This window comes from Mirounga angustirostris, unplaced genomic scaffold, assembly GCF_029215605.1.
Source record: "Mirounga angustirostris isolate CCGP_5_RB_7025 unplaced genomic scaffold, mMirAng1.0.hap1 SCAF_6, whole genome shotgun sequence".
Lineage (NCBI taxonomy): Eukaryota > Metazoa > Chordata > Mammalia > Carnivora > Phocidae > Mirounga > Mirounga angustirostris.
Genome location: NW_026991714.1, coordinates 90435287 through 90460902, shown reverse-complemented (window position 1 = coordinate 90460902; position 25616 = coordinate 90435287). Strand labels below are relative to the sequence as shown.

Here is a 25616-nt window from a genome sequence, read left to right as displayed (position 1 = left end):
GATTATAGCAATGGCCCGGGCACAGCATGAAGAGGAGCATAAAAGATGAAGCAGATTCTCATTTCCTCTTCGCTTGTCACTGTTATTCTGCACCAGTGCTTTCTGGGAGTGAAACTGTACTCAACTTTGACATAGACCGCTAGCCCTTGGCAGGCATTCCAAATCTCTGTGACCAGCTCAGTTTGTTTGTTAGAGCTGCAGAAGTAGAGAGGACCAAGTGTGTGTTTGCTCTCCCCGGGCAAGTGTGCTTACCTCATTCGTGTGTTTCTTGTCCCATTGCCAGATGAATGCTGGTATTAAATCCATCTTTCCTAGTGGTAGGTCTGCCTCATGGCTGCTCCGGTGTTTGGGGTATCTATGAGTCCCATGACCATTCTGGGAAGGCACCAGAATTGGTAGCTTTGCCATGGATAAAAATGTATATGGATAATATACTGTATCCCACTGCAGATACTTCAATATGGGGTGTTAAAAATATGACTGCTTTTTAGATTTTCCCATGATACCTTTTGAGATTTGAAAGTATAATCAATTGTGAAAACAATATCCAAAATAAACGATGTGCTTTTATCCATAATGAAGATAACTCCAGATGTGGATATATTTAGTTGCAGATGTATTTTTAATATGCAGTATTAAATATTTTCCAAAAGTCTCAAAAGGTACCAAGATTTTGCATCTCATGGAAAAAGTGTACTCTTCTTTCGAAATGCTCTTGTGGAAATACTTTTAAAGTTTATATATTGTGCATAATACGGCCTAAAAATTGTATTACTTCATTGGCTTGTTTGCCATGATATTATTGCGCATGATAAAATGTTTTCAGTTGCTTTGCTTGCTTATGGTAACCATGACCCATATTTTCTGCTTTTTTTTCCCCTTTGTGTGTATGTACACATGCATTTTTAAATCATTTCATACTACATTTTCTTTTTCCTCACCAAAAGGAATATGCTGCATGGAAAAAATAAATGCAAACATTCCTTTTCTTTGTTTTTTTTTTTCTTTTAAAGTTCTGACTCAGAAAATTTCTTGCTCTTATTGGCTTTTTATGGGTGTGAAGCATAACCGAATTGTGCATGGAAGGTACAGATTTAAAATCCAGTGGCTTCACAGTTTGCATATCAGTTGCCTGTCACCTAAAAGTTACCTTGGATTCTGCATGAAATAGGCTTGAGTAGTTTTCTAGAAAAGAGTTCTAGATATTTAATGTACAGTGACACACATCGATCCGGTTCTAAGTAGGTGCAATCAGTATCACCGAAAGGCTCAAGGAGAGGGAACGTTAGACCTTGCTAAAATGAAAGTTAACATGGTTGCACAAAACGAACTTGTACCTATACAGGCAAAGCAGAATGGCTGCTGATATTTCGAAACCAGCACATAAGAAAGTCAATAGGAAGTAAGGGAACGGTTTTCCATTGTGGTTATTTTTCTCATCATTAATTCTTTCCTCATGTTTTCTGTTTCTCATTGTTGGCCTCCTTGGTTGCGATGTGCTTTTTCTGTCTTTCATTTCACATTGCTCTGTTTTTTTGTTTGTTTGTTTGTTTATTTTTAACTTTGGACCAGTTATGTCTGTGGAATTTTTTTCCCCCTCTTTTACTTTAATTGTTCCTTTTGCCTCTTCCATTCTAAATCATGCAAACAATTGTACTTGCTTTTGTAATATTTCAAAGTTTACTGACCAATTTTTTTCTCTGGTCTCTCTGTTTCTCAACCATTTTTGTTGATTTTTGTGTTTGATTTCATTTTAAAATTTAAGAAACAGTTGAACGGAGTGCAGGAGCAACAAGATCCCTCCCCACCACTTACTCATACAAGCCATTCTTTTCTACAAGACCATACCAGTCCTGGACAACAGCTCCGATTACAGTGCCTGGGCCGGCCAAGTCAGGCTTCACTTCCTTATCAAGCTCGTCCTCTAATACGCCATCAGCTTCTCCGCTAAAATCAATATGGTCTGTTTCGACTCCTTCTCCAATCAAATCCACATTAGGCGCGTCAACTACATCTTCAGTTAAATCCATTAGCGATGTGGCATCTCCAATTAGATCCTTTCGGACAATTTCTTCACCGATCAAAACAGTGGTGTCACAATCTCCATACAATATCCAAGTTTCCTCTGGTACCCTGGCTAGAGCTCCCACCGTCCCAGAGGCCTCGCCTTTGAAAGGGCTGGCATCCAATGCTACGTTTCCCTCCCGCACCTCTCCCGTGACGACAGCAGGGTCTCTTTTGGAGAGGTCGTCCATTACTATGACGCCCCCTGCCTCCCCCAAGTCAAACATTAATATGTATTCCTCAAGTTTGCCATTTAAGTCAATTATTACATCAGCAGCACCGCTAATATCTTCGCCTCTAAAGTCAGTGGTGTCTCCAGCTAAATCAGCAGTTGATGTCATTTCATCGGCTAAAGTCACAATGACCCCTTCCCTCTCATCGCCTGTGAAACAGATGCCCGGACACACAGAGGTTGCATTGGTCAACGGATCTATTTCCCCTCTGAAATATCCATCATCTTCAACGTTAATTAACGGATGCAAAGCCACTGCCACGTTACAGGAAAAAATTTCTACAGCTACAAACTCTGTGAGCTCTGTGGTTAATGCCGCCACTGACACAGTTGAGAAAGTGTTTTCTACCACGACAGCAATGCCATTTTCCCCACTCAGGTCATACGTTTCTTCGACACCATCAGCTTTTCAGTCTCTAAGAACTCCTTCCGCAAGTGCACTCTATACATCCCTTGGGTCGTCAATATCTGCAACTACCTCATCTGTAACTTCATCAATAATAACAGTGCCAGTATACTCTGTAGTCAATGTTTTGCCTGAACCAGCATTAAAGAAACTTCCAGACTCTAGTTCACTTACAAAATCAGCAGCAGCCTTGCTGTCACCCATTAAAACATTGACTACGGAGACACGTCCTCAGCCCCATTTCAATCGAACTTCATCTCCAATTAAGTCGTCTTTGTTCCTTGCACCCTCTGCCCTTAAGCTGTCTACACCATCTTCTTTATCTTCCAGTCAGGAGATATTAAAAGACGTGGCCGAAATGAAAGAGGACCTAATGCGGATGACTGCAATACTACAGACAGACGTGCCTGAGGAGAAACCATTCCCACCCGAGCTCCCAAAAGAAGGGAGGATTGACGATGAAGAGCCTTTCAAAATCGTTGAGAAAGTAAAGGAAGACTTAGTGAAAGTGAGTGAAATCCTTAAGAAAGATGTGTGTGTAGATAACAAAGGACCACCCAAATCACCGAAGAGTGACAAAGGACTCTCTCCCGAAGACGACTGGATAGAGTTTAGTTCGGAAGAAATACGAGAAGCAAGACAACAAGCTGCGGTGAGCCATCCTCCATCCCTGCCGGAGAGAGTGCAAGTGAAAGCAAAAGCCGCCTCCGAGAAGGATTATAACTTGACCAAAGTTATTGATTACTTAACAAACGATATTGGGAGTAGTTCGTTGACAAATTTAAAGTACAAGTTTGAGGATGCAAAGAAGGATGGTGAAGAGAGACAGAAAAGGATTTTAAAGCCAGCGATCGCTTTGCAGGAACACAAACTCAAAATGCCTCCAGCCTCCATGAGGCCTTCCACCTCTGAGAAAGAGTTGTGTAAAATGGCCGATTCCTTTTTCGGAACAGATACTATTTTAGAGTCTCCAGATGACTTTTCTCAACATGACCAGGACAAAAGCCCCTTGTCTGACAGTGGCTTTGAAACAAGAAGTGAAAAAACGCCCTCTGCCCCACAGAGCGCTGAGAGCACGGGCCCTAAGCCACTCTTTCACGAAGTCCCCATCCCTCCTGTCCTCACAGAGACAAGAACTGAAGTGGTGCATGTTATCAGGAGCTACGAGCCCTCAGCTGGAGATGCTCCCCTGGGCCAACCGGAGGAGTCCGTGGCACCCAAACCATCACCTACTTTTACAGAACTGGAACCAAAGCCCACCACCTCTAGTATTAAGGAAAAAGTTAAGGCATTTCAGATGAAAGCCAATGGTGAAGAAGATGACCACAGCCGAGTTTTGAGCAAAGGCATGCGTGTTAAAGAAGAGACCCACATAACCACAACCACCAGAATGGTCTATCATTCCCCACCAGGCAGCGAAGGTACCTCGGAAAGAATCGAGGAAACCATGTCGGTCCATGACATCATGAAGGCCTTTCAGTCCGGGCGGGACCCTTCCAAAGAACTGGCAGGTCTGTTTGAACACAAGTCGGCAGTGCCTCCAGACGTTCACAAGTCTGCTGCTGAAACCACAGCCCAGCATGCAGAGAAGGACAACCAAATGAAACCCAAACTGGAGCGTATAATAGAAGTCCACATCGAAAAAGGTAACCAAGCTGAGCCCACTGAAGTCATTATTAGAGAAACCAAAAAGCATCCAGAGAAGGAAATGTATGTATATCAGAAAGACTTATCCCGGGGAGATATTAACCTAAAAGATTTTCTGCCAGAAAAACACGATGCTTTTCCTTGTCCAGAGGAACAGGGTCAGCAAGAAGAAGAAGAACTTACTGCCGAAGAGTCATTGCCTTCTTATCTGGAGTCTTCCAGAGTAAACACTCCCGTGTCCCAAGAAGAAGAGAGTCGCCCTAGTTCTGCTCAACTCATATCTGATGACTCTTACAAAACACTGAAGCTTTTGAGTCAACACTCAATAGAATACCATGACGATGAGTTGTCAGAACTAAGAGGGGAGTCTTACAGGTTTGCTGAGAAAATGCTTCTGTCAGAAAAGCTAGATGTGTCTCATTCTGATACCGAGGAATCGGTTACAGACCATGCAGGACCCCCTAGCTCAGAGTTACAGGGGTCTGATAAGCGGTCCAGAGAAAAAGTAGTCACTGCCCCCAAAAAAGAAATTCTCTCCAAAATCTATAAGGATGTGTCTGAAAATGGTGTAGGTAAAGTGTCTAAAGATGAGCATTTTGATAAAGTGACAGTGTTGCACTATTCTGGCGATGTTAGTAGTCCAAAACATGCCATGTGGATGCGCTTTACTGAGGACAGATTAGACAGAGGTAGAGAGAAGTTGATATATGAAGATAGGGTGGACAGGACTGTGAAGGAAGCTGAAGAAAAACTGACTGAAGTGTCACAGTTTTTTCGTGACAGAACCGAAAAGCTAAATGATGAACTGCAGTCCCCAGAGAAGAAGCCACGCCCTCGAAATGGCAAAGAATACTCTTCTCAGAGCTCTACCAGTAGCAGCCCTGAGAAGGTACTGCTGACAGAACTGTTGGCATCCAGTGACGAGCGGGTTAGGGCAAAGCAGCATGGCCATGACGGACAAGGCTTCCCCACAGCCGATGAGAAGCAAGCAGCCAGTCTGCCCAGCAGCCCAGAGAAGAAGGGTCTGTCCGCACAGCCCGAGGACAGCAAGCCCACAGAGGAAGTCCGAGAAAGCATTTCGCAGAGCAAGGCACCAGAAGGGCCCCCATCTGGGTTTCAGCTCAAACAATCTAAACTCAGTTCCATTAGATTAAAATTTGAACAAGGCGCACAGGCAAAGAGTAAGGACGTGTCTCAAGACGACAGAAGGCCAGAGGGCCAGTCGAGAATCCCAGTTAAAAAAATGCAGGAGAGCAAGCTGCCCGTCTACCAAGTGTTTGCTAGAGAAAAGCAGCCGCAGGCCATAGACCCCTCAGATGAAAGTGTATCTGTGCAAAACGATCTGATGGCCCTCAAGGCTACGGATGAGCATGCCCAAAGCAACGAGATTGTTGTAAATGGTTCTGGCTCCGAGGATGTGAAAACACAGAGGACTGAAATGTCAAGTAAAGCAATGCCTGACTATTTTTCTGAGCAACAGGCTAAAGACTTGGCATGTCACGTAACCTCAGATTTAGCAACTAAGGGACCATGGGACAAAAAGGTCTTTAGAACATGGGAAAGTTCTGGAGCCACTAACAATAAGTTGCAGAAAGAAAAACTTTCGCATGTACTCGTTCACGATGTAAGAGAGAATCACATTGGTCACCCTGAGAGTAAGATTGTTGATCAAAGGAATGAGTTTATGTCTGTGACTGAGAGAGAACACAAGTTGTTAACGAATGGCTCTCTCTCAGAAATTAAGGAAATGACTGTAAAATCTCCCTCCAAAAAGGTCTTATATAGGGAATATGTTGTGAAAGAAGGGGAACGGCCGGGTGGGCCTCTGGAACCGCCTTCGAGGAGGAGTGAGAGCTCAGCCGTGTCGCACATCCCGGTCAGAGCCATGGAGGGAAGGAGAATGCTGTCTTCTGATATCCCCGACGGCTTTTGCGAGCAGTCAACATTCCCCCAACATGAACTATCACAAAAGTTACCCCAGTCCAGTATGAGTAAAGAGACGGTCGAGACACAGCACTTTAATTCTATAGAAGATGAAAAAGTTACCTATTCAGAAATCAGCAAGGTTTCCAAACGTCAGAGTTACGTAGGCTTATGCCCTGCTCTCGATGAAACCGAAACCTCTCCCACCAAATCTCCTGATTCCTTAGAGTTTAGCCCAGGAAAGGAATCTCCTTCTAGCGATGTGTTCGACCACAGCCCCCTTGATGGATTGGAAAGAGTTGCTCCACTAGCCCAGACAGAGGGAGGGAAAGACATAAAAACTTTACCTGTGTATGTCAGTTTTGTACAGGTGGGGAAGCAATATGAAAAGGAGATACAACAAGGAGGTGTAAAAAAGATCATAAGTCAGGAGTGTAAGACAGTACAAGAGACCAGGGGGACCTTTTATACAACTAGGCAGCAAAAGCAACCTCCTTCTCCCCAAGGTAGTCCAGAAGACGACACTCTAGAGCAAGTTTCCTTTCTAGACAGCTCTGGGAAAAGCCCTTTAACCCCAGAAACGCCCAGTTCAGAGGAAGTGAGTTACGAATTTACGTCTAAGACACCAGACTCGCTCATAGCTTATATACCAGGCAAACCCAGCCCAATTCCCGAGGTTTCCGAGGAGTCTGAGGAGGAAGAGCTGGCCAAGTCAGCCTCCCTAAAGCAGCCTACAGTGGAGGAAGCAACCGTTGAGCGTGAAACGCCTACCGATGTCAGCAAAGACTCGAACCAAAGACCCAAAAGTAATAGAGTTGCCTATATTGAATTTCCCCCTCCTCCACCACTGGATGCAGACCAGATGGAGCCGGATAAGAAGCATCATTATCGCCCCGAAAGAGAGGTTGACATGATTGAAGTCAGTCTGCAAGATGAGCATGACAAGTACCAGCTGGCCGAACCCGTCATCCGAGTGCAACCGCCCTCACCCGTCCCCCCCGGGGCAGACGTCAGTGATTCGAGTGATGATGAATCCATCTATCAGCCGGTCCCCGTTAAAAAATATACCTTCAAATTAAAGGAAGTAGAAGAGGAACAAAAGGAGATGACAAAATCCAAAGCTCCTGTTGACAAGCCTTCCAACCAGAAAGAATTGGAAACTAATGGATCTGGAAAAGATCATGAATTTGGCCTTGGCCTCGATTCGCCTCAGAACGAAACTGCCCAGAATGGGAACAATGACCAGTCCATCACGGAATGTTCCATCGCCACCACGGCTGAGTTTTCTCATGACACTGATGCCACGGAGATCGACTCTCTGGATGGCTACGACCTGCAAGATGAAGACGATGGCTTGACAGAGAGCGATTCTAAACTCCCAGGTCAAACCATGGAAATTAAGAAAGATGTCTGGAACATGGAGGGCATTCTGAAGCCGGCCGATCGCTCCTTTAGCCAAAGTAAACTTGAAGTTATCGAGGAGGAAGGAAGGGTGGGACCAGACGAAGACAAGCCACCTTCTAAAAGTTCCTCATCTGAAAAGACTCCTGATAAGACTGATCAGAAATCGGGGGCCCAGTTCTTCACACTAGAAGGCAGACATCCTGACAGATCAGTGTTTCCTGATACTTACTTCAGTTACAAAGTAGATGAAGAATTTGCCACTCCTTTCAAAACAGTAGCTACCAAAGGTCTAGATTTTGATCCTTGGTCTAACAACCGAGGGGATGATGAAGTTTTTGACAGTAAATCACGGGAAGATGAGACTAAGCCATTCGGTCTGGCTGTGGAAGACCGCTCTCCAGCAACAACCCCTGATACAACGCCAGCCCGAACGCCCACTGATGAAAGTACCCCAACTAGTGAGCCTAACCCCTTCCCATTTCATGAAGGGAAAATGTTTGAGATGACTCGCAGTGGTGCAATTGACATGAGCAAGAGGGATTTTGTTGAAGAGAGGCTCCAATTTTTCCAGATTGGTGAGCATACTTCTGAAGGGAAGTCAGGGGACCAGGGGGAAGGGGATAAAAGTATGGTCACTGCCACACCACAGCCACAGTCAGGGGACACCTCTGTAGAAACCAATCTAGAGAGAAATGTAGAGGCACCTCCAGTCGAAGCTAACCCCAGCAGCCCGACCAGCGGAGAGTGTCAGGAAGGTGCAGCCAGTGGTGGCTCCTTGGAGAAATCGGCAGCAGCCCCTAGCGCCTCTAAAGTTGACCCCAAGTTGCGCACGCCTATAAAAATGGGAATTTCTGCATCCACCATGACCATGAAGAAAGAAGGCTCTGGAGAAGTGACAGATAAGCTAGAAGCTGTGATGACCAGTTGTCAGGGACTAGAGAATGAAACTATAACAATGATTGCAAATACAGCCAATAGCCACATGGGCACTAGGCCCCAAGAGAAACATGATTTCCAGAAAGATAACTTTAATAACAACAACAATTTGGATTCTTCCACTATGCAGACAGATAACATTACAAGTAATGTAGTTCTGACAGAACATTCTGCACCCACTTGTACCACAGAGAAAGTACCAGTGAAAGTCTCATCAGGAAAAAAGACAGGGGTACTGCAAGGACACTGTGTCAGAGATAAGCAGAAAGTTCTTGGAGAGCAGCAAAAGACCAAGGAGTCGATAGGGATTAGGCGAAAATCCAAACTTCCCATAAAGGCCACTTCACCAAAAGATATCTGCCCACCAAGTCATATGCCAAACATGAAAGTGAGTAAAACGAAGCAGGTCAGTCAATCTGAGAAAACCAAAACCCTTATTGGCTCTTCATGTGTAGACGTAAAGTCCAGAATTCCAGTAAAAGACACACACAGGGATAACGCAGTTAGGAAAGCATGCGCCACACCAAAACAAGGGCAGCCAGAGAAAGGCAAGGCCAAACAGCTTCCATCCAAGTTGCCAGTAAAGGTAAGATCCACCTGTGTCACCAGCACCACCAGCACCAGCACCAGCACCACCCCCACCGCCACCACCACCACCCCCACCGCCACCACCGCCACCACCCCCACCGCCACCACCGCCACCACCCCCACCGCCACAGTAAAAGTTAGGAAGAGTCAGCTTAAGGAAGTATGTAAACATTCCATTGAATATTTTAAGGGAATTAGTGGTGAGACCTTAAAGCTTGTGGACCGCCTCTCGGAAGAAGACAAAAAGATGCAGTCCGAGTTGTCCGATGAGGAGGACAGTACCTCAAGAAACACGTCGTTGTCCGAGACTTCCCGGGGTGGCCAGCCTTCAGTTACAACGAAGTCTGCTAGAGATAAGAAAACAGAGGCAGCACCTTTAAAATCAAAGAGTGAAAAGGCCGGCAGTGAGAAAAGGAGCAGTAGGAGGACTGGTGAGGATGAAGGCAGTCAGGTCTCTCGAGCACTCTTTGCTCACATCCTGGAGAACGAGCGTAGTTCGTAAACACTCTCCGATTTGTAGAGCCTAGTGCATGAACTGTCGTGATTGCCTGTGCAGTGACTTAACCGTAGTTTCTCATTCTGTCATTGTCATCTGTGTGTGCTGTCTCTACACTCTTCTCGCTCCCTTTTAACCAACCGACACCGTAGGCAGCTAGGGAAGCATGCTGAAGATCTTGGTGTCATTCAAGATGAGCAGCTTTTTTTTTTTTTCCCCTAATGTACTAATGATTTTGTCAAAGTAAAAGCACAGACGTTGAAATCCCATCATGGTGTTTTCACCGACACAATGATTCTGTAACCGTTGTCCAGTAGCTAGCTCGTCAGCATGTTTGATCCCATCACATTAAGCATCCATGTAGTCTCACATCTGGCCGGGGCAGGTGACAATCAAGTGAGCCATGTGAAAAGACAAGTGTTCATGTAGGTGACTAGGACACATTTAAGTGTACAGTGTTAGCATTAGTCTCTGTAAAATCTGAGTACTGCTAAAAAACAATTTTCCGGTATCGTGTCTTTCTTGATGATTATTTTAATTAAGAAATTGTAAATCGTAGGTCCACAGAGTCCATGTGAACGGACAGATATCAGGATGGCAATAGTAGCTGATCACCTGGGACTTAGTTGGACAGGTAAGTGCGCACACTCCTGAGTGAAACGAATACAGTGTCTTGATTTCTTTGTCTTACTCACAAGGGGTTCGTTACAAAAAACAGAAGCAAGCAACAAGTAGAAAACAAAACAAAACATTTTTACCATCCACAATTCTACCTACCCAGAGATAATTGTCGATAATACCTTACATCCTGTGTTTTTCAAAGTTTTCTTCAATGCACATACACTAAAGAATAGAAATTTAAATCTTACTTTACTTTAAAGGGAGGCACTTTCTTCACACTGCCATTTCTGGTAATAGAAGATAACATTTTACCTAGTAGTAAATTTATTTTCTGGGGTCAAGGAAAGCACAATTAAGGCCTATGACTTTTAAGTAATCCAAAACTTTAAAATGGTGTATTCCCATAGAGCAGCTCTCTCGGGCAACCGTTCAATTAACCCGTGCCTGTGTTTCCCAAATGTTAATCGCTCGTGAGTCATCTTCACGGTTTTTATGATATACACAGATTATCTGTGTGTTTATTTCCCTGAGACTTTTCTTTAAGCGGACTCACTCCCATGCCCAAAGATTTATTTAAAAGGAAATCTTACATCTTTGCTAGAGGAAAACAAGGATCATTTTCAATAACTACATAAACAAGAAAATAAGGGAATGAGGAAGTTGAACATTTCAATTACAATTTTTTAAGTAGGATACACGTACAGAAACTCATTCAGTTTACAAAAGTCATTGAGTTTGGTGAGATGAATGAAACTGTTTATGATCCGTGTGTAGAAAAGGAATATTTAGCTTGATTTCACTTCATTACAGATGAAGATAAGATTCTGTGTCATTTGGACAATTCTGCTTTGTAGATTTGATGTTAACTGGGCCTCCAAAATCCTACCTCTCATGAATCAGAGAAATTTTAAGTTCTAGACGTTGAGTGTATGTTTTTAATACTCAGCCAAAAAAACACAGTAGCTTAAAATATAAATGTCAACCATTGTCATATCTAAGTCATCTTGTATACCCTCCGTGATAGTCTATGCTCAGGGAAAGAATTATCTCTGCTATTAAAAGGGAGAATATGAAACCAGATAATGGCAAACAAGGTCAGCTACATTTTCTTCCTTTAAATGGCCTAAGTCCTGCCCTCACCCCCAACTTATTAAACCTTCCTGTCTCCTTCCACCCAGCCTCTGCTCTCAGGCATGCTGCTAACAACCAGGAGCCTAGTGGTACTCTGAGGAGACAGGTGGTCTGAGTAATCCTAAGCAGCTTGTTGAGAGTTAATAGCAATTCGTTATATATAAATATTTGCTAACATAAAATTAATAATAATTATATTTTAACATCAGACATTGTGATCTGAAAATACAGTGGAGCAAATGTTGGGTTTGCAGTATTATACGCCCATACTATTAGATTATTTACCTTAGACAAATCCAGTCCTTAAGTCTGTCAGAGTAAATTTTGGGGGAAGATGTGACATAAAGCTATTAAACTGTAAAATTCTTAGCGACAGCGTGTCTTTGCTCTTCACTGGATCACTAGACAGAGGATACAGTTGGGTCATAAGGGCGTGTTGGATGGTAAGGAGTATTGTCTCTTAAAGCACAAAGGGATGAAGATCTTAAAAGAAATTTAACTTTGTCATTTGAATTACTATCTGCTCAGTGAAGATTGTCATTAAAATTATCAATTAGAAGAGCAAAATTTAATCCTGTCCCTCAGAACCACTGTTAACATCTTAATGTACTTTGATTTTTGTATAAAAAGCTTTAAAATGTTATATACACCATGTAATTTTTTGCTTTTTTATTTGTTATTACCTAGTTTCCACAAAATTGCATATTCTATGATCTTGGTTTTCATGGATAAATAACATCTAGCATACATACTTTATAATGGTGTTTCTCTAACTTTGGGTCACAGTGCACTCCTGAGTCATGAAATCAATACATACTTTGGTTTTGTTTTTAATAGAATAGAATGGGGGGAAATGTCTGTGTATTACATGTATTAAGGCTAAGTTTTGCTTCTTGAAGATCTGGTTTCATTTATATAAACATTGCGCTATACAATGTATATCTAATTGTAAGCCATGATCAAAACAGTTCACAAGTCTGCATTAACTCAATTAACTCTTCTTTTGTTCAACATTTGGATTGTTTTCCGTTTTTTAATAGTACAAGCCTGAGATAAATATTCATGTGTGTAAATCATTGTGCCCAACCCAATGTATCATCACGAGAGTTCCTAGAAGTGAAATCGCTTGATCAAAGGATCTGGAGTTTTTTGAGCCTCTGCATGCATTTCGTCAAATGCTAGAAATATTTAAGCAGGGTAGAATCTTGACCAATTTCTTTTCCATAGGAGGATTTTTTTTTTTCCCATTTATTTCTAGAATCACTTAAAGTAATACATACCTGAGGATTTTTTTTTAACTGTACAGGAAATATACAGTGAAAAGTCAGGCTCCTTCTCATCTTCGACTCCTGTTTCCAGAGGGAGCTGCTAATGCTCACACGTATCTTCCCAAAAACACTCTCTGATTGACAAGGACGAGCATACGTGTATACACATTTAGGTGGACGCAAAGCTATTTCCCTTTTATTTGTTAGACAAGTGGTAGCATAGCGCAGACAGCAATCTGGACTGTAGTCATCATTTAACCTCCCAAGTGAATTGCTGAAGGCACATTACCAGCATCTCTTGTGCCCTATTTATGGGTGTGTATCCCTGCCCATCTTATATGAGGCTTGAGCAAAGTGCAAAGAATAATTTGGCTGAATTCAATTCAATTTAATTTAATAAATTAAAAGAATCCAGCAACATCCTCTTCGTACAGATCAAGAATCTTTATAAAAGAATCTCTCAAGAGGGAATCTAATTGTAACTAAGCAGTTATCTCAGGAGAGTTAAGTCCAGTCTGTGTGTGATCACGACTTCCCTGTAAAAGCAAGCGTGTAAAGATTAATGCGCAAGGCTGGACTGGGTTTTACTATACAATTCCTTTGTGTGTGCGTGTGTGTGTGGCAGTTGAGCATTACGTTTATGAAACATATGTGATAAAAGTAGAATGTGAAATCTTAGTAACTCTTTTTCTTTTCTACAGAACTGGCAAGGGAACTGAATTTTTCAGTGGATGAAATCAATCAAATACGTGTGGAAAATCCAAATTCTTTAATTTCTCAAAGCTTCATGTTATTAAAAAAATGGGTTACCAGAGACGGAAAAAATGCTACAAGTATGCTGACATTATATTACTTTAACTTTCAAAACTGCATATATTCAGTATTTTAGATAAGCCTACTGTTAATAGACCAGAGTAATCATAAAGTAATAGCAAGTCTTTTGCAGTTATACTTGTTTAATTTAGCGCTAATATTCTAAACACCTGTCTTTAGGAAGCTTCTTAAGAAAGCAGGTAGTGGTGAATTTGTTGCATTTTGTCTTTCGTTCTCTCCGTGACCATCAAAAATGAAAATCGAATTCTAGCTGTTAAATCATGGGGTAGTAGTCAGAAACACTCTGAGGCTACTGCTGTGGCCAGAGCTAGAAGCACAGGGAGAAAAAGAAAGAAGGATAGGATCAAATCATTTTATTCAGCTTCAACTGTGCTGCAGAGAATTCTCCAGTATTTTTAGGTTCGGCTTGGTTTGGGGGGGCGGGGAGCGGTGCTATACTACAGCAATGTGAAATAAGTTATTGTGGGTTTGCCTGTGTCAGCCTGACCTTAGTAAGTCATTAAAATGCTAAGCATCAGATATGAGGGTGATCTATTTTGACAGTCTAAAAGGAGAGGAACATGTTTAAAATTTTAATAGATCCCCTCGTAACTAAAAGGAGTCTAGCTATTTTGAGGCCCATCTGCTCAGCATCGTACCGTGGAATGAATGTTGCTGTCACCACACATAGCTTCACAAAGTGATTCTTAAGACCCTGACATGACGTCCCTGTAACACCGAGCTTTCTGAGCCCTCTGCATGGTAATATGGCAGAGCCTCAGTGAGAAGGAGCTAAACCACTAGGAGGGTCGAGAACGCCATGCTTTTGTGTGGATATTGGGATGACTGGAAGAAAATAATTTAATCGGGTTTTCAACCCTTTTTTCTCCTTTTTCAGCTGATGCCTTAACTTCGGTCTTGACAAAAATTAATCGAATAGATATAGTGACTCTCCTAGAAGGACCAATATTTGATTATGGAAATATTTCAGGCACCAGAAGTTTTGCAGATGAGAACAATGTTTTCCATGACCCTGTTGATGGTAATTGAATTTAGTGTTCATATTTATTTAATCATTTGATAAAATTTGAAAGTGTGTAGGACAAGGCAGTCACTTAAAACCAACTAAATTGTGATTTGCTTGACTTAATTTCTCATTTTCACAGCATTTTCTCTACTAGAGTCTGCAGATAAACACTCTGATAGAACAAACTTGATAAATTTCTGTTATAGTAAATACAAATAATGAGGTATAAAAGCATAGGTTAACTGAATTGGCATTTCAAATATTTTACATGACCAAGTGGAAGGAAATTTAATACCTGGAGAATGCATTGTTTTTGTCATTTTCACATTAACCTAAAAAACGAGTGAACTCTTTTCTTTACATGTTGATAAGACCAAACAACCGAGGTACTGGGTCAGGTTTAGGCATATTCCTGTTTGAATTCCTGTTTGGGGGGGCCAAGTATTTAAGCATGTACTGAAAAAATCTAATGCATCACTCAAAAACATGTTTTACTTATGTGGCATATTTTAACTTTATATGCTTCCATTTATTGTTTGGAAAAACCCTGCCTGATCTATCATATATAAAAGTCAGTGTCATTTCTAATTCAGTGAGCACAGATGTCACTAATAACATAGTAATTCCTTTTTTACATTAGCTTAATTTATATAAGAATATCATCATCTTTCCTTCAGTATGTAAATTGGGGCATTTTTTTAATCAAAGTATCAAAAAGTATAACAAATACTTTACTATGTTTTTCAAGGTGCTTGTCTTGCTTTACAAATGGAAATTTATTCCTATAATGAATTTTGAGTAAAACATGATGATGGTGTGGAAGTAGAAAGAAGAGCTTAGGGATATTTTTCTACTATCCCCAGTTTTGAAAAATATGGTGTTTTTCCCCCATTTTTTAAACTGGCAAAGTTAGACTAACAAAAATTAACAACTTCTAGTTCTAGATATATTATGTAGCAAAGTTGTTAAATTCTTAAAAAGTTTCTGCTTGCTAAAGTTAAAGTCAACAGAAAATTTATAGCATACTTTATTATCCACATAACACAATGGGCAATAATGTCAAAAGTGGTTTCTTTTTAAGCTTATAAATGCCACAGAACCTTGGAAAAAAGCTCTCTTCAAGGCCTCATCTTATATGTAAGACCATGTAATGGTAGACAGTCTCTTTTTGCACTAAAGGTAGACCATTGTTATATCAAATTCTGAATTATTGCCAAGTTATAGTTTATGGAATCTTTTAATATTCTTTTTGGGGAAAAATTTTTTAAGAAAATACCTAACAAACAAAAAAAAAAAAAAAGGAAAAAGAAAAGAAAGAACTAACAAGCAAGATAACCAGAAAATAATGGAAATAGTCAATAGAATTGAAAGCTTTATTTATTTTTAACATTTTAAAATCATTAAATAAATTCACAAGAATTTTTCGTGGCTACATCTTAATATTTTATGTTTCTTATTTTAAAAAATCATAGGGAAATTTAGGAATGTGTGTATGAAGTAAATTTCACTTATGCAGATTATAAACCTCAGCTAATCTCAGCCAGCTTTTCAACAAGATTCTGGTTTATAGGTGACTATACTTACCTATAGCAGTTTGAATTTACAACAAAAGCTAAGTTGGTATTTGTCAGGGACTGATGGGAAAATTAGGCTCTCATTTTGTAAACCATTGATTCAGAAAATGTGCTTGGCTGCCTTTTTTTCCTGTCTCTCCTCTTTGTTGAACTTTTATGAAACCTCCTTTCCTCACCATGACCAGACCATTGTTGACTTCTCTCTCTGCTGAAGGAGAAAAATATTCCCTTTGTCCACACAGTGAAGGTTAAAACAAGGGAATTGTTTCCTACTTCCCCTCTCAGTAGGCTGGGGAATAAATAAACCTCCGTGTTTCACAGTATTGTCGTGAATATTCAGAGAGCTCTTTGCAAATGGCTTTCTTCCTGTCTCTGTTGTGTATCATTTCTTTTTTCTCTTTATTTGATTTGTGGTTCTGAGTGGACCTCTCTCACCAAGTTCACTAAGACCTCCATATACACCACACCCTTTCATCTCTGTCACATTATGACACCTGAAGATTTTCCTTGGAGTCTTTTCTACTTTATCTGCTTTTTAAATCCTTTTCCTAACATCTTTTTAGATTTTTTTTCCCAGTGCTACTGCTCTAAAATCTAATAATAATTTCCTTCCAAAGATTAAATGTATTTTCCTTCACGGTAAATTTCAAGTGAATAAAAGTGAGAATTAGAGTTGGATAGCATTGCTCATATGTAAAGCTCTTAAAATAAGTTATAAGTGACTTATGAAATTTGGTTTCTTGTGGCTTGCTGTATGCAGTCCACCACAATATGGAATTTTGCATGCTAAAAGTAGAAAGATAATAAATTTGGCCATGGAATAAGTGTATCTTATATAACGATAGCTAATTTTGTATTGGATTGAATTAGTCTGTATATTTAAGTTATTGTATTGAAATTATCAAAATTGATAGAAATCATTTATATCTTAATTAGTATTCTGTTTTATTATAGTGCGCACTAGTCTTTTATTTCATTGTATTACATTTAATTGAACTAAACCAATAAATTTATGAACATTATTCTGTAACTCATCATACATTTTCATACCTGATATAATTTAATTCATTCCATGTGTTTTGTTTGCTGTACTCTAATTCATTCCAGTCAGTCCGAATGTACTGTCTTCCATAGGTTATCCTTCCCTTCAAGTGGAACTGGAAACTCCCACAGGGTTGCACTACACACCACCCACCCCTTTCCAGCAAGATGATTATTTTAGCGATATCTCTAGCATAGAGTCTCCCCTTAGAACCCCCAGTAGACTGAGTGATGGGCTAGTGCCTTCCCAGGGGAACATAGAGAATTCAGCAGATGGACCTCCAGTTGTAACTGCAGAAGACACTTCCTTAGAAGACAGCAAACTTGAAGACTCAATGCCTTTAACAGAAATGCCTGATGCAGTGGATATAGATGAGAGCCAGTTGGAGAATGTATGTCTAAGTGAGTATCCTCAATACCTCGGAAGTATGGCTGGGGTCCCAAAAGATGTTAAACCAGCAGAGCCATTCAAACAGCCTAGTAAAATAGGAGTAAGCTCTGAGCAGCAAGAGAAAGGAAAATCTGGTCCTGATGAGGAGATGACGGAAGAAAAACTCAAATCTCTATTTGAGGACATTCAACTTGAAGAAGGAGTAGAGTCTGAGGAGATGACAGAAGAAAAAGTACAGGCTATTCTTAAACGTGTTCAGCAAGCAGAACTGGAAATGTCTTCAATTTCAGGTTGGCAGAACGAGACATCAAGTGGAATCCTAGAGTCCTCTGCTCAAGCTCGAAGAATAACTGGTGGGTTACTAGAACGGCTGGATGACAGGTATGGCTCCGTTTCAGAAAATAGAAAAGCGAATCACAGGTTACATGTTAGTTAACTGTTTGTTTTAAATACCTGCTTTTTAGCAATTACTCTTTTTCTAAATCACCATTCCAGTTTGGGGATAATACCTGCCTTAAAGGTTGGTTCATTCTGCTAATCCGGAGAGGGAAAGTTACATGACATCCGACTCTTGATCGCAGCTCAGTTCTTGAAATCATGGTTGTGAGTTCAAGAAATCACAGCCAGCCCCCTGCTGGGCTCCATGCTGGGTGTGGAGCCTACTAAAATAAATAAATAAATAAAACAAAACAAAAAAACAACTCCTGATAGCCTGAAGTAAAATGCAAACAGTTTTACATGCATGCCAAAGATGTATATGTTTACTTTAGAAGACTGCTCTTTTCTAGTTTATTACTTGCATTATTCTTTTCACAAAGCCAATAAGTAATGCACTTTCAAAATAATGTAATAAAAAAAACCCCATGTCTTTTACAAATATGAACATTTCTATTGTTTCCTGACTTCAAACATAATATGCTTATTATGCAAACTTTAAAACACAGATGTAAAAGGTCAAAACCCCATCATCTAGCAATAACTGCCACTAAAATTTGAGATTTTTAAGATTTCTTTTACATACATTTTTCTAAATGTCTTAATGTAGAAAATGCAGAGAAGCAAAAAGAAAAGTTATCGGTCCTCCTACCGTACTAAGAAAACACTTAACATTGTATATCCTTCTTTTTTCCTACATGAACATTTTATGTAATTTGCAACATTGCATATGTAATTCTTCACTCCAAATAATATTGCCATGGTGGACACTTGATTACGACCAAAATAATTCCCTAATCATGAATCTAGTTCTTTTTTATAGTGAACTTACTCTAGGAAGGTGAGAATCTAGTGTCCTTCAGATATTGGTTCAAATCCCACCAGCATTAGGTTTGCACTTTGTGACTCTGGATGAATTTCTAAGCTCTAAGAATGTCAGTCTAATCAGCTTTAAAAACTGGAATACTGCTGCTTTCCTCAAGCAGGTTTACAGATTGGAAAAGAAAGCCTATAGAAGGGCTACCGGATGACTGGTACAAATAGTCTCTCAGTACTAGTTGGCATTATTTTTATTTATGCATACATCAGACTAAAATATATTTTACTTCAGTGGCAACTAGTGATAACCTCAGGGTTTTTTGCATCCAACTTAAATTTCTTTCATAACCATATTTAATATTTTCACATTGCTGATAAGCTTCTTGCTCGATAAAAATTCCCAAAGAGGGAGTTTATAACATTTTGCAAAAAGGAGTCTAGAAGATTCCTGTAGAAGAATGGTAAGTCCAAAGAATTCTGTATTCAGCCTACCAGACTGTTGCAAAGACAACAAATAGTACTAATTTTGATGTCTGTGTTCTAATATAGTCACGTAATCTATAGTTGCACAGCAGGAAATAGATACATTTAGATTATAGCAAAGTCAGGATGGCAGGATTCACAACTGGAAACCCATCCAAAGACTGAAATGTGGGATGCTTGGGGTTGCCAGAGCTCTCCAAACAGGAATGCATTTGATTCTCAGCCAGCAGTTTTTTCCCTGGGCAATGCGAAAGCCTTTTGCAGTATCCTCCTCCTCTTTTAGATCGGTGGGTCTGGAACTCTGGGTATGTCCATGAACCTCTCAAGATGACTTTTAAAAATCTCAAATCCAAGTAGCTGTAGCAGTGCAATTAAACAAAACAAAACAGAAACTAGGCAGGTTGGGAATTGGGGTGTGGGGGAAGCCTGGTCCTCACCCCCAAACCCATGATCGCCCCTCACACAGCAGGTTTTTCATGCCTTTCTATTTTATGCCTATAAAAGTGATTTAAAACATGGTTGTTAAAATTTAGAGCTTCTAAAGCTCATTTTCAGCCATGTATTACCATTGTAAATTTCCACATTTTCTCTTTTGCAGCCCTGATCAGTGTCGAGATTCTATTACCTCATATCTCAAAGGAGAACCTGGGAAATTTGAAGCAAATGGGAGCCATGCAGAAATCACTCCAGAGGCAAAGACAAAACCCTACTTTCCAGAATCCCAAAATGATGTAGGGAAACAGAGTGCTAAGGAAACTCTGAAACCAAAAATACATGGATCTGGTCGTGTGGAGGAACCAGCATCATCACTAGCAGCCTATCAGAAAGCTCTAGAAGAAACCAACAAGTTTGTAATTGAAGAGCCTAAACCCTGTGTGCCTGTCAGTATGAAAAAGATGAGTAGGACTCCTGCAGATGGCAAGCCAAGGCTTAACCTGCACGAAGAAGAGGGGTCCAGTGGGTCTGAGCAAAAGGTATGCAGTCCAATTATCTGATACACTGTTAAGCCAAGAGTACTGATGCTTCACGTCCTTTGATTAATCTTGTAACACTGGGCCCAAGGTTCTTTACTATTTCCAAATTATCAGAGCTAACACTAATGGCGGGGCTGAAGAAAGCACTAGGTAAAACACATACTCTTTGATTATATTTTTCATTCACTGAGTAGGAAAAAGGGAGAAGCATCTCTTCAGCCATTTTTCAGGAGAAAAAAGAACTACAGAGATGTTATGTTTAAGGTCCAGTGGTAATTTTGTCTAGGATTTGGATTTGGGTTTCCTAACTCCCAGCCCAGTCTTCTTTCTTATGGAAGGAGGATAATTATTCTGACTTTTCCTGGTTCTTCTGCATAATTTAGAGTTTATAGCGTGTGACCCATCTAAGAGTTCTACCCTATAAGGTCTGTTGTCTGAAAGCATGTTTTAAAAATTAAACCCAGTGTCCAAGCCTGATATGAGGTGGGTATATACGACTGTTGGTTGACATTTAGAAATTTGAAGTTAGAGGTTTGTTCATCTAAGTCGATAATTATCTTAATATTTGTTTTCAATAATTTTAAAGGCTTACTGTCATAGAATTATTTGCTTGCACTTTGTACTTAAAACATGTTTACCATCTAATAGATTTTTTTTTCATTCTTTGAGGTTTACCACTTTTAGATATTAAAAAATTTTGAACTAAAATTTATAATTCATAGATGGATATAAGAAAATAAAAATTAGTTCCATTTCCTACACGTTTTTTTTACTGCTTTTTGCTCTCTCAGTCGTATCTTTTCCTGAACCATGCAGTAGGTATAGGCTGAGACATGGACATCTTGGAATCGTAGCACTTGCAGTTTTCCCTAAAACATCCAGTGGTGCTTAAGACCTACTGCAGTGTTTGGGATTAAAAAAAAAACAAAACAAAAAAAACCCCAAGTCTTTTATAAAATAGCAAGTCCATGATTAAGTCATGGTTTACAAAAACTTTATTAATAAACTCCCAGTCACTGAGGAGCTAATGATCAGCTGATCAATTAATCATATCCTTTCCTTTTCCCTTCTGCAGGCTATCTTTTGACCATTTTCCTGTGTGTTAGGAGGGAAAGTGAGAGGGAGTAAAATTCTCAGGCCTTCCTTTCACTTCCTGACAAATGGGGTGTGAATATTGATTTCTTTCAGTTAATTCTTAGCATATTTAAGCAGTATGACCTTGGATGTTCCCTTTTAAAATGAGTCCACAAAATACAGAAGGAAGCAGTAACATTGTGATGTCTTAACTATGGAAGTTTACTATTAAAAATCCGTAGAGAAGCTCTGAAATCAAATGATTATCTAAATATAAATAAGCACTTGGTGTGTACACATTGGCTACTGGGGAACCGGGGAGAAGGCAAAAGAGGGTCTGAAATGAAAGTCTTAACCCTGAATGGAAGCTCAGCTGAGTTCATCAGTACTGGAACATAATTACTCTTAGTGTTTTCAAATTGCTATGAGATCGTGCTTTTGGTATTGGTTACAGGTCCTACTCTAATGCCTAAAAAGTTTTCATGAGCATAAAAGTTCTTAATGGAGTTAAAGTTTCTGGGACTTTCTGATCTCACTAGAAATCCCAAGATGTTCAGGATGTGTCTTTTTTGGCTAGACTGTAATAGAGTAGTCATCTGATGTATGGTCTCAGAAAACAGTCCCCTTTTTGTCCCCTAAAAAATCAGGTCAAAAGTCCGGGTGCGGCTCTTACACGGATGACTGCTTGCTGTTACAAGGTAAACTTCTGCTCTTTTCCACCTCTTTCCATGCAGTGACCCATGGCAAGCCATACTGAAACAATCCCGTTTGTCTGTCTACTAGTTACTCTCTTCGCCAATTCTAGAGAATTCTCTAAAACGAATCCTGATCAAGATTCTACTACCATCTTCTACCTTTCACCTTCAAATTAGCAGAGACTTGAGGCAGAAAGTAGAAACTAAACATTGGCCAAATGGACATTTTTCTTTCTGAAAGGGACTAGTCTCAGATGATTCTTGATAGGATTATAACGCAATTGATGTCTAGGTTTGGTAGTGTTTGCATTAACATATGTTCTGCTTTTCAATTTACCCAAGTGAAAACCTTTCCCCAGTTTACAATTCTGTGTATGAATAATTCAGATTGAATTTTCGTTTTTGCCTCATCTAATCTGTTGATCCCTGAATGCTGATTGGGAATTCTTTTCTTTCACAATATGAATTCCTCTTTCTGCCTTTTTGAGCTGTTTCAGTGACTCCTTTCACAATACTGGGATCATTGTAAGTTTTCTGAATTTACAATCTTTTCTAAAACATTTTAAAAGAGGGAATTTAGCAGCTAATATCTTTGCAAGGAATAAACTTGAAAACTTTCCTTTTGACACCATACTCTTCAGTAGGGTATTTTGTTCAGGTGAAGTTTCTTAAAATGTTAGGGTTGATATTATATTTTAAAGTATTTGTTAAATGTAACTTGGGTGAAAAATAGTCTATTATCTGACAACATTTTTTAAAGAAACCTTTCTGCCACATTTTTAAAAAATATTTTATTTATTTGATTGATAGAGATAGCGAGAGCAAGAACACAAGCAGGGGGAGTGGGGGAGGGAGAAGCAGGCTTCCCACTGAGCAGGGAGCCCTATGCGGGGCTTGATCCCAGATGAAGGCAGATGCTTAATGACTGAGCCACCCAGGCACCCCATTGATAACATTTGACAATCACTTTAGCTAACACTTGTACCTCCTGTAACAATTTTACTTTTTTCCCCCTATTTTTACCAACACTGCCACTGATTTTTCCAATGGATATTAACTGCAGTTTCTATCTCCGGGACTCTCAGATTTGGGGCAACTAGCAAACTTAGAAAATAAAATGCCAGAACTATTTTCAGAATTCCACCATTAAAATTTAGAGATAAAATCATTCAGTAAATAGTCTTCACCATGACACATTTTTCCCTTTTTCTCATCTTTATTGCCGAAAAATTAATATTTTGTGTACTGCTTGTATTCTTGTCTATACTGTCTTCTTGTCTGTCAGATGTTTTTTCTGTCCTCGTTTCATATCAGATCTTTAAAATAAGACTCCAAGTTTTTACATGTTTTACATTATGTCTTCATTCATTTGCATAAACTCTTACTGAGCACCGATTGTGTGTTAGGAGCCAATTATGCTGCTAAAAATCTCCCAATATAAATACATGTGGCAAACTCTACTGATGTCAATTCTTTACTTTTTTATAAAGTTCAAAATAGGTTTTGATAAAGTTGTCAAATCTGACCAAAATTTCATAAAAATCAGATGCTACGCCTCTTTCTGTAGATCAAATGAAGCATAGCCATTCAGATCAAATGTATAGAGATTTAAAACGAGTTTTAAATAATGAAAGTTTATCTTCAAACTAATAATGAGTAGCATGTAGTTTCTGATACCAAAATGTCTCTTATAATTATTTTTATTTAATTACATTGATCTTTACCATATATATGCACACAAAGATCAATGTAATTAAATATATGTATTAATACACATACACACGTAATACATACATATACAGAGTCATTTCATTTTTTTCTTCCACTTAAATTTTTTTTTAAGATTCTCACAAATACATATCGTGATGTTCCTTAGCAGGGAAAACCAGCAAGTGAAAGTAATTCTTTTTTGATTTCCTTTCTCAGAATGTCTTTTATTTTAAATGTGATGGTAAAATTATCCTAAAAAATGCATTTATCAGGACTTGAAAGACAGTGAGAGTGATTCGAGCTCAGAGGAAGAACGGAGAGTCACTACCCGCGTTATTCGCCGGCGTTTGATTATAAAGGTATCCTGTAGCCGGATTGTGATGGGGCATTGCTATGGGATTAGAAAGTCCTTCCTTGTGGCCTTGAGAATTCAGCATGCTTGATAAGTAAGCGGCTCTGTATATGCTTCTTCGCACATCTGAAAGCTTGTAAGAACCACCACGAAGAGGAAAGGGTCGTGTTGTATGGTAGTGAGTATTCAGTCTAGGCCTGTGTCTGACTCGTCGCAGCTGTAATTTTGTCTGAGAATTCTTGGCATTCGTTTCCTGCCTTCCCTGAAAAAGTCTTGTATGTGAACAAAGATGTTATCTTGGTGAGAGAATAGTTCGTATCAAATGAAACGGTCAGTGGAGACGTCAGAGGCCACATGAGGTGTGAGGTCAGATGGAGAAGGACAATGAAATAATGAAAAGGCTCTCTCCTCGGTCTCAAATTCCTACTGCCTGAACTGCTCTTGAGTAAAAACCAGTTCTTTGTTGCCGATCAGTAGCTGAGAATTTGGTTTTAGCCTGGCATGGATGTATGTGGCAAAAACAAAATCAGGCAAAACCTTCTGAAAAAGGCTTTTAACTTGACTAACATACAGAAAATCTGGCTGTATTTGTAAGCATAGGAGGCATTGTTTTGCTGGATGTAAAAGTATCATCCTCCCCCTGTTGCAGCACAGCAATGAATAAACCTTCATTTCCCCCCCAAAGGCCTATGGAAGCACTGACTTTATATGCCTGGTCAGGTCGGGCAGAACGCTTCCCACAGTCTGCTGCTTGTCTTCATTACTCGACTCTGCCTTTAGAGAGAAATTTCCTGATGTTAGAATAACTGACTGCAGAAACCAGGAAGCCATTTTCAACACACAGGCCTTTGCATGTGGTCCAAATAACTTGAGGCTCCTCGGTTGACAGCTCTGGAAGGAAAGAAGGAAAGGAAGGGAAATATCTATTGAAAACCATTTATCAGATTTATCATCCCTTTCCAAAGTGTCAGGAAACCCATGAGAGAGTAGAGAAGTTGGCTTAGGTATCTAAAACTCCTGCTGCTTGTACTTTTCACGTAGATCAGATGAAAGAAGAGAAGAAAATCTGCCAAATCTGCTCTAGTGTAGGTTTTCTCAGGCTCTGGAAGCATTAGAGAAGAAAGTAAGTCCTTGTCTAAATCTTAAACTATCCCCAAATCAATCAATAGATAGCTATATATATTAAAAACAAAACAAAACAAAAGCATGAATCACTTCTTTGACAATTCCATCTAGGCAAGCCAAATTACTAATTGGTATCCAGCATATTTGCAAGTATTCACCCCGCTTATAAAATCTTCATAATCACTCACCTCCCACACATTCCCTGGGATTAGGGGAAAGAAATACTTAATACAGGTTTTCTGAAGGAGTTAAAACTATACTCTTTGCTCAGTCAGGCTTTGCCCTTCCCAGAATCAACGTCTTCAAAAAATGATATTTTAAAGTGAAACGACCAGAAAAAGCGCACCAAATCATCTTGTAACTTGCTTTTTATGCTTAACATACGAC

General features: G+C 39.7%; 1 protein-coding gene across 2 annotated transcripts in view; it reads left to right on the top strand.

Annotated features, from left to right (window-relative positions):
• The window catches only part of ANK3 (ankyrin 3), a 329559-nt gene that overhangs the window by 284984 nt on the left and 18959 nt on the right, over positions 1-25616 (top strand). The window contains exons 36-43 of one of the 2 annotated variants that reach the window (XM_064594667.1): positions 1772-9631; positions 10256-10330; positions 13418-13549; positions 14428-14571; positions 17853-17943; positions 19898-20273; positions 21995-22045; positions 24025-24111. In XM_064594667.1, coding sequence (XP_064450737.1) covers positions 1772-9631; positions 10256-10330; positions 13418-13549; positions 14428-14571; positions 17853-17943; positions 19898-20273; positions 21995-22045; positions 24025-24111 — 8816 coding nt within the window. Of the gene's footprint in view, positions 1-1771; positions 9632-10255; positions 10331-13417; positions 13550-14427; positions 14572-17264; positions 17574-17852; positions 17944-19897; positions 20274-21994; positions 22046-24024; positions 24112-25616 lie in introns of both variants that reach the window. The other variant, XM_045877891.3, reaches the window with a different exon arrangement.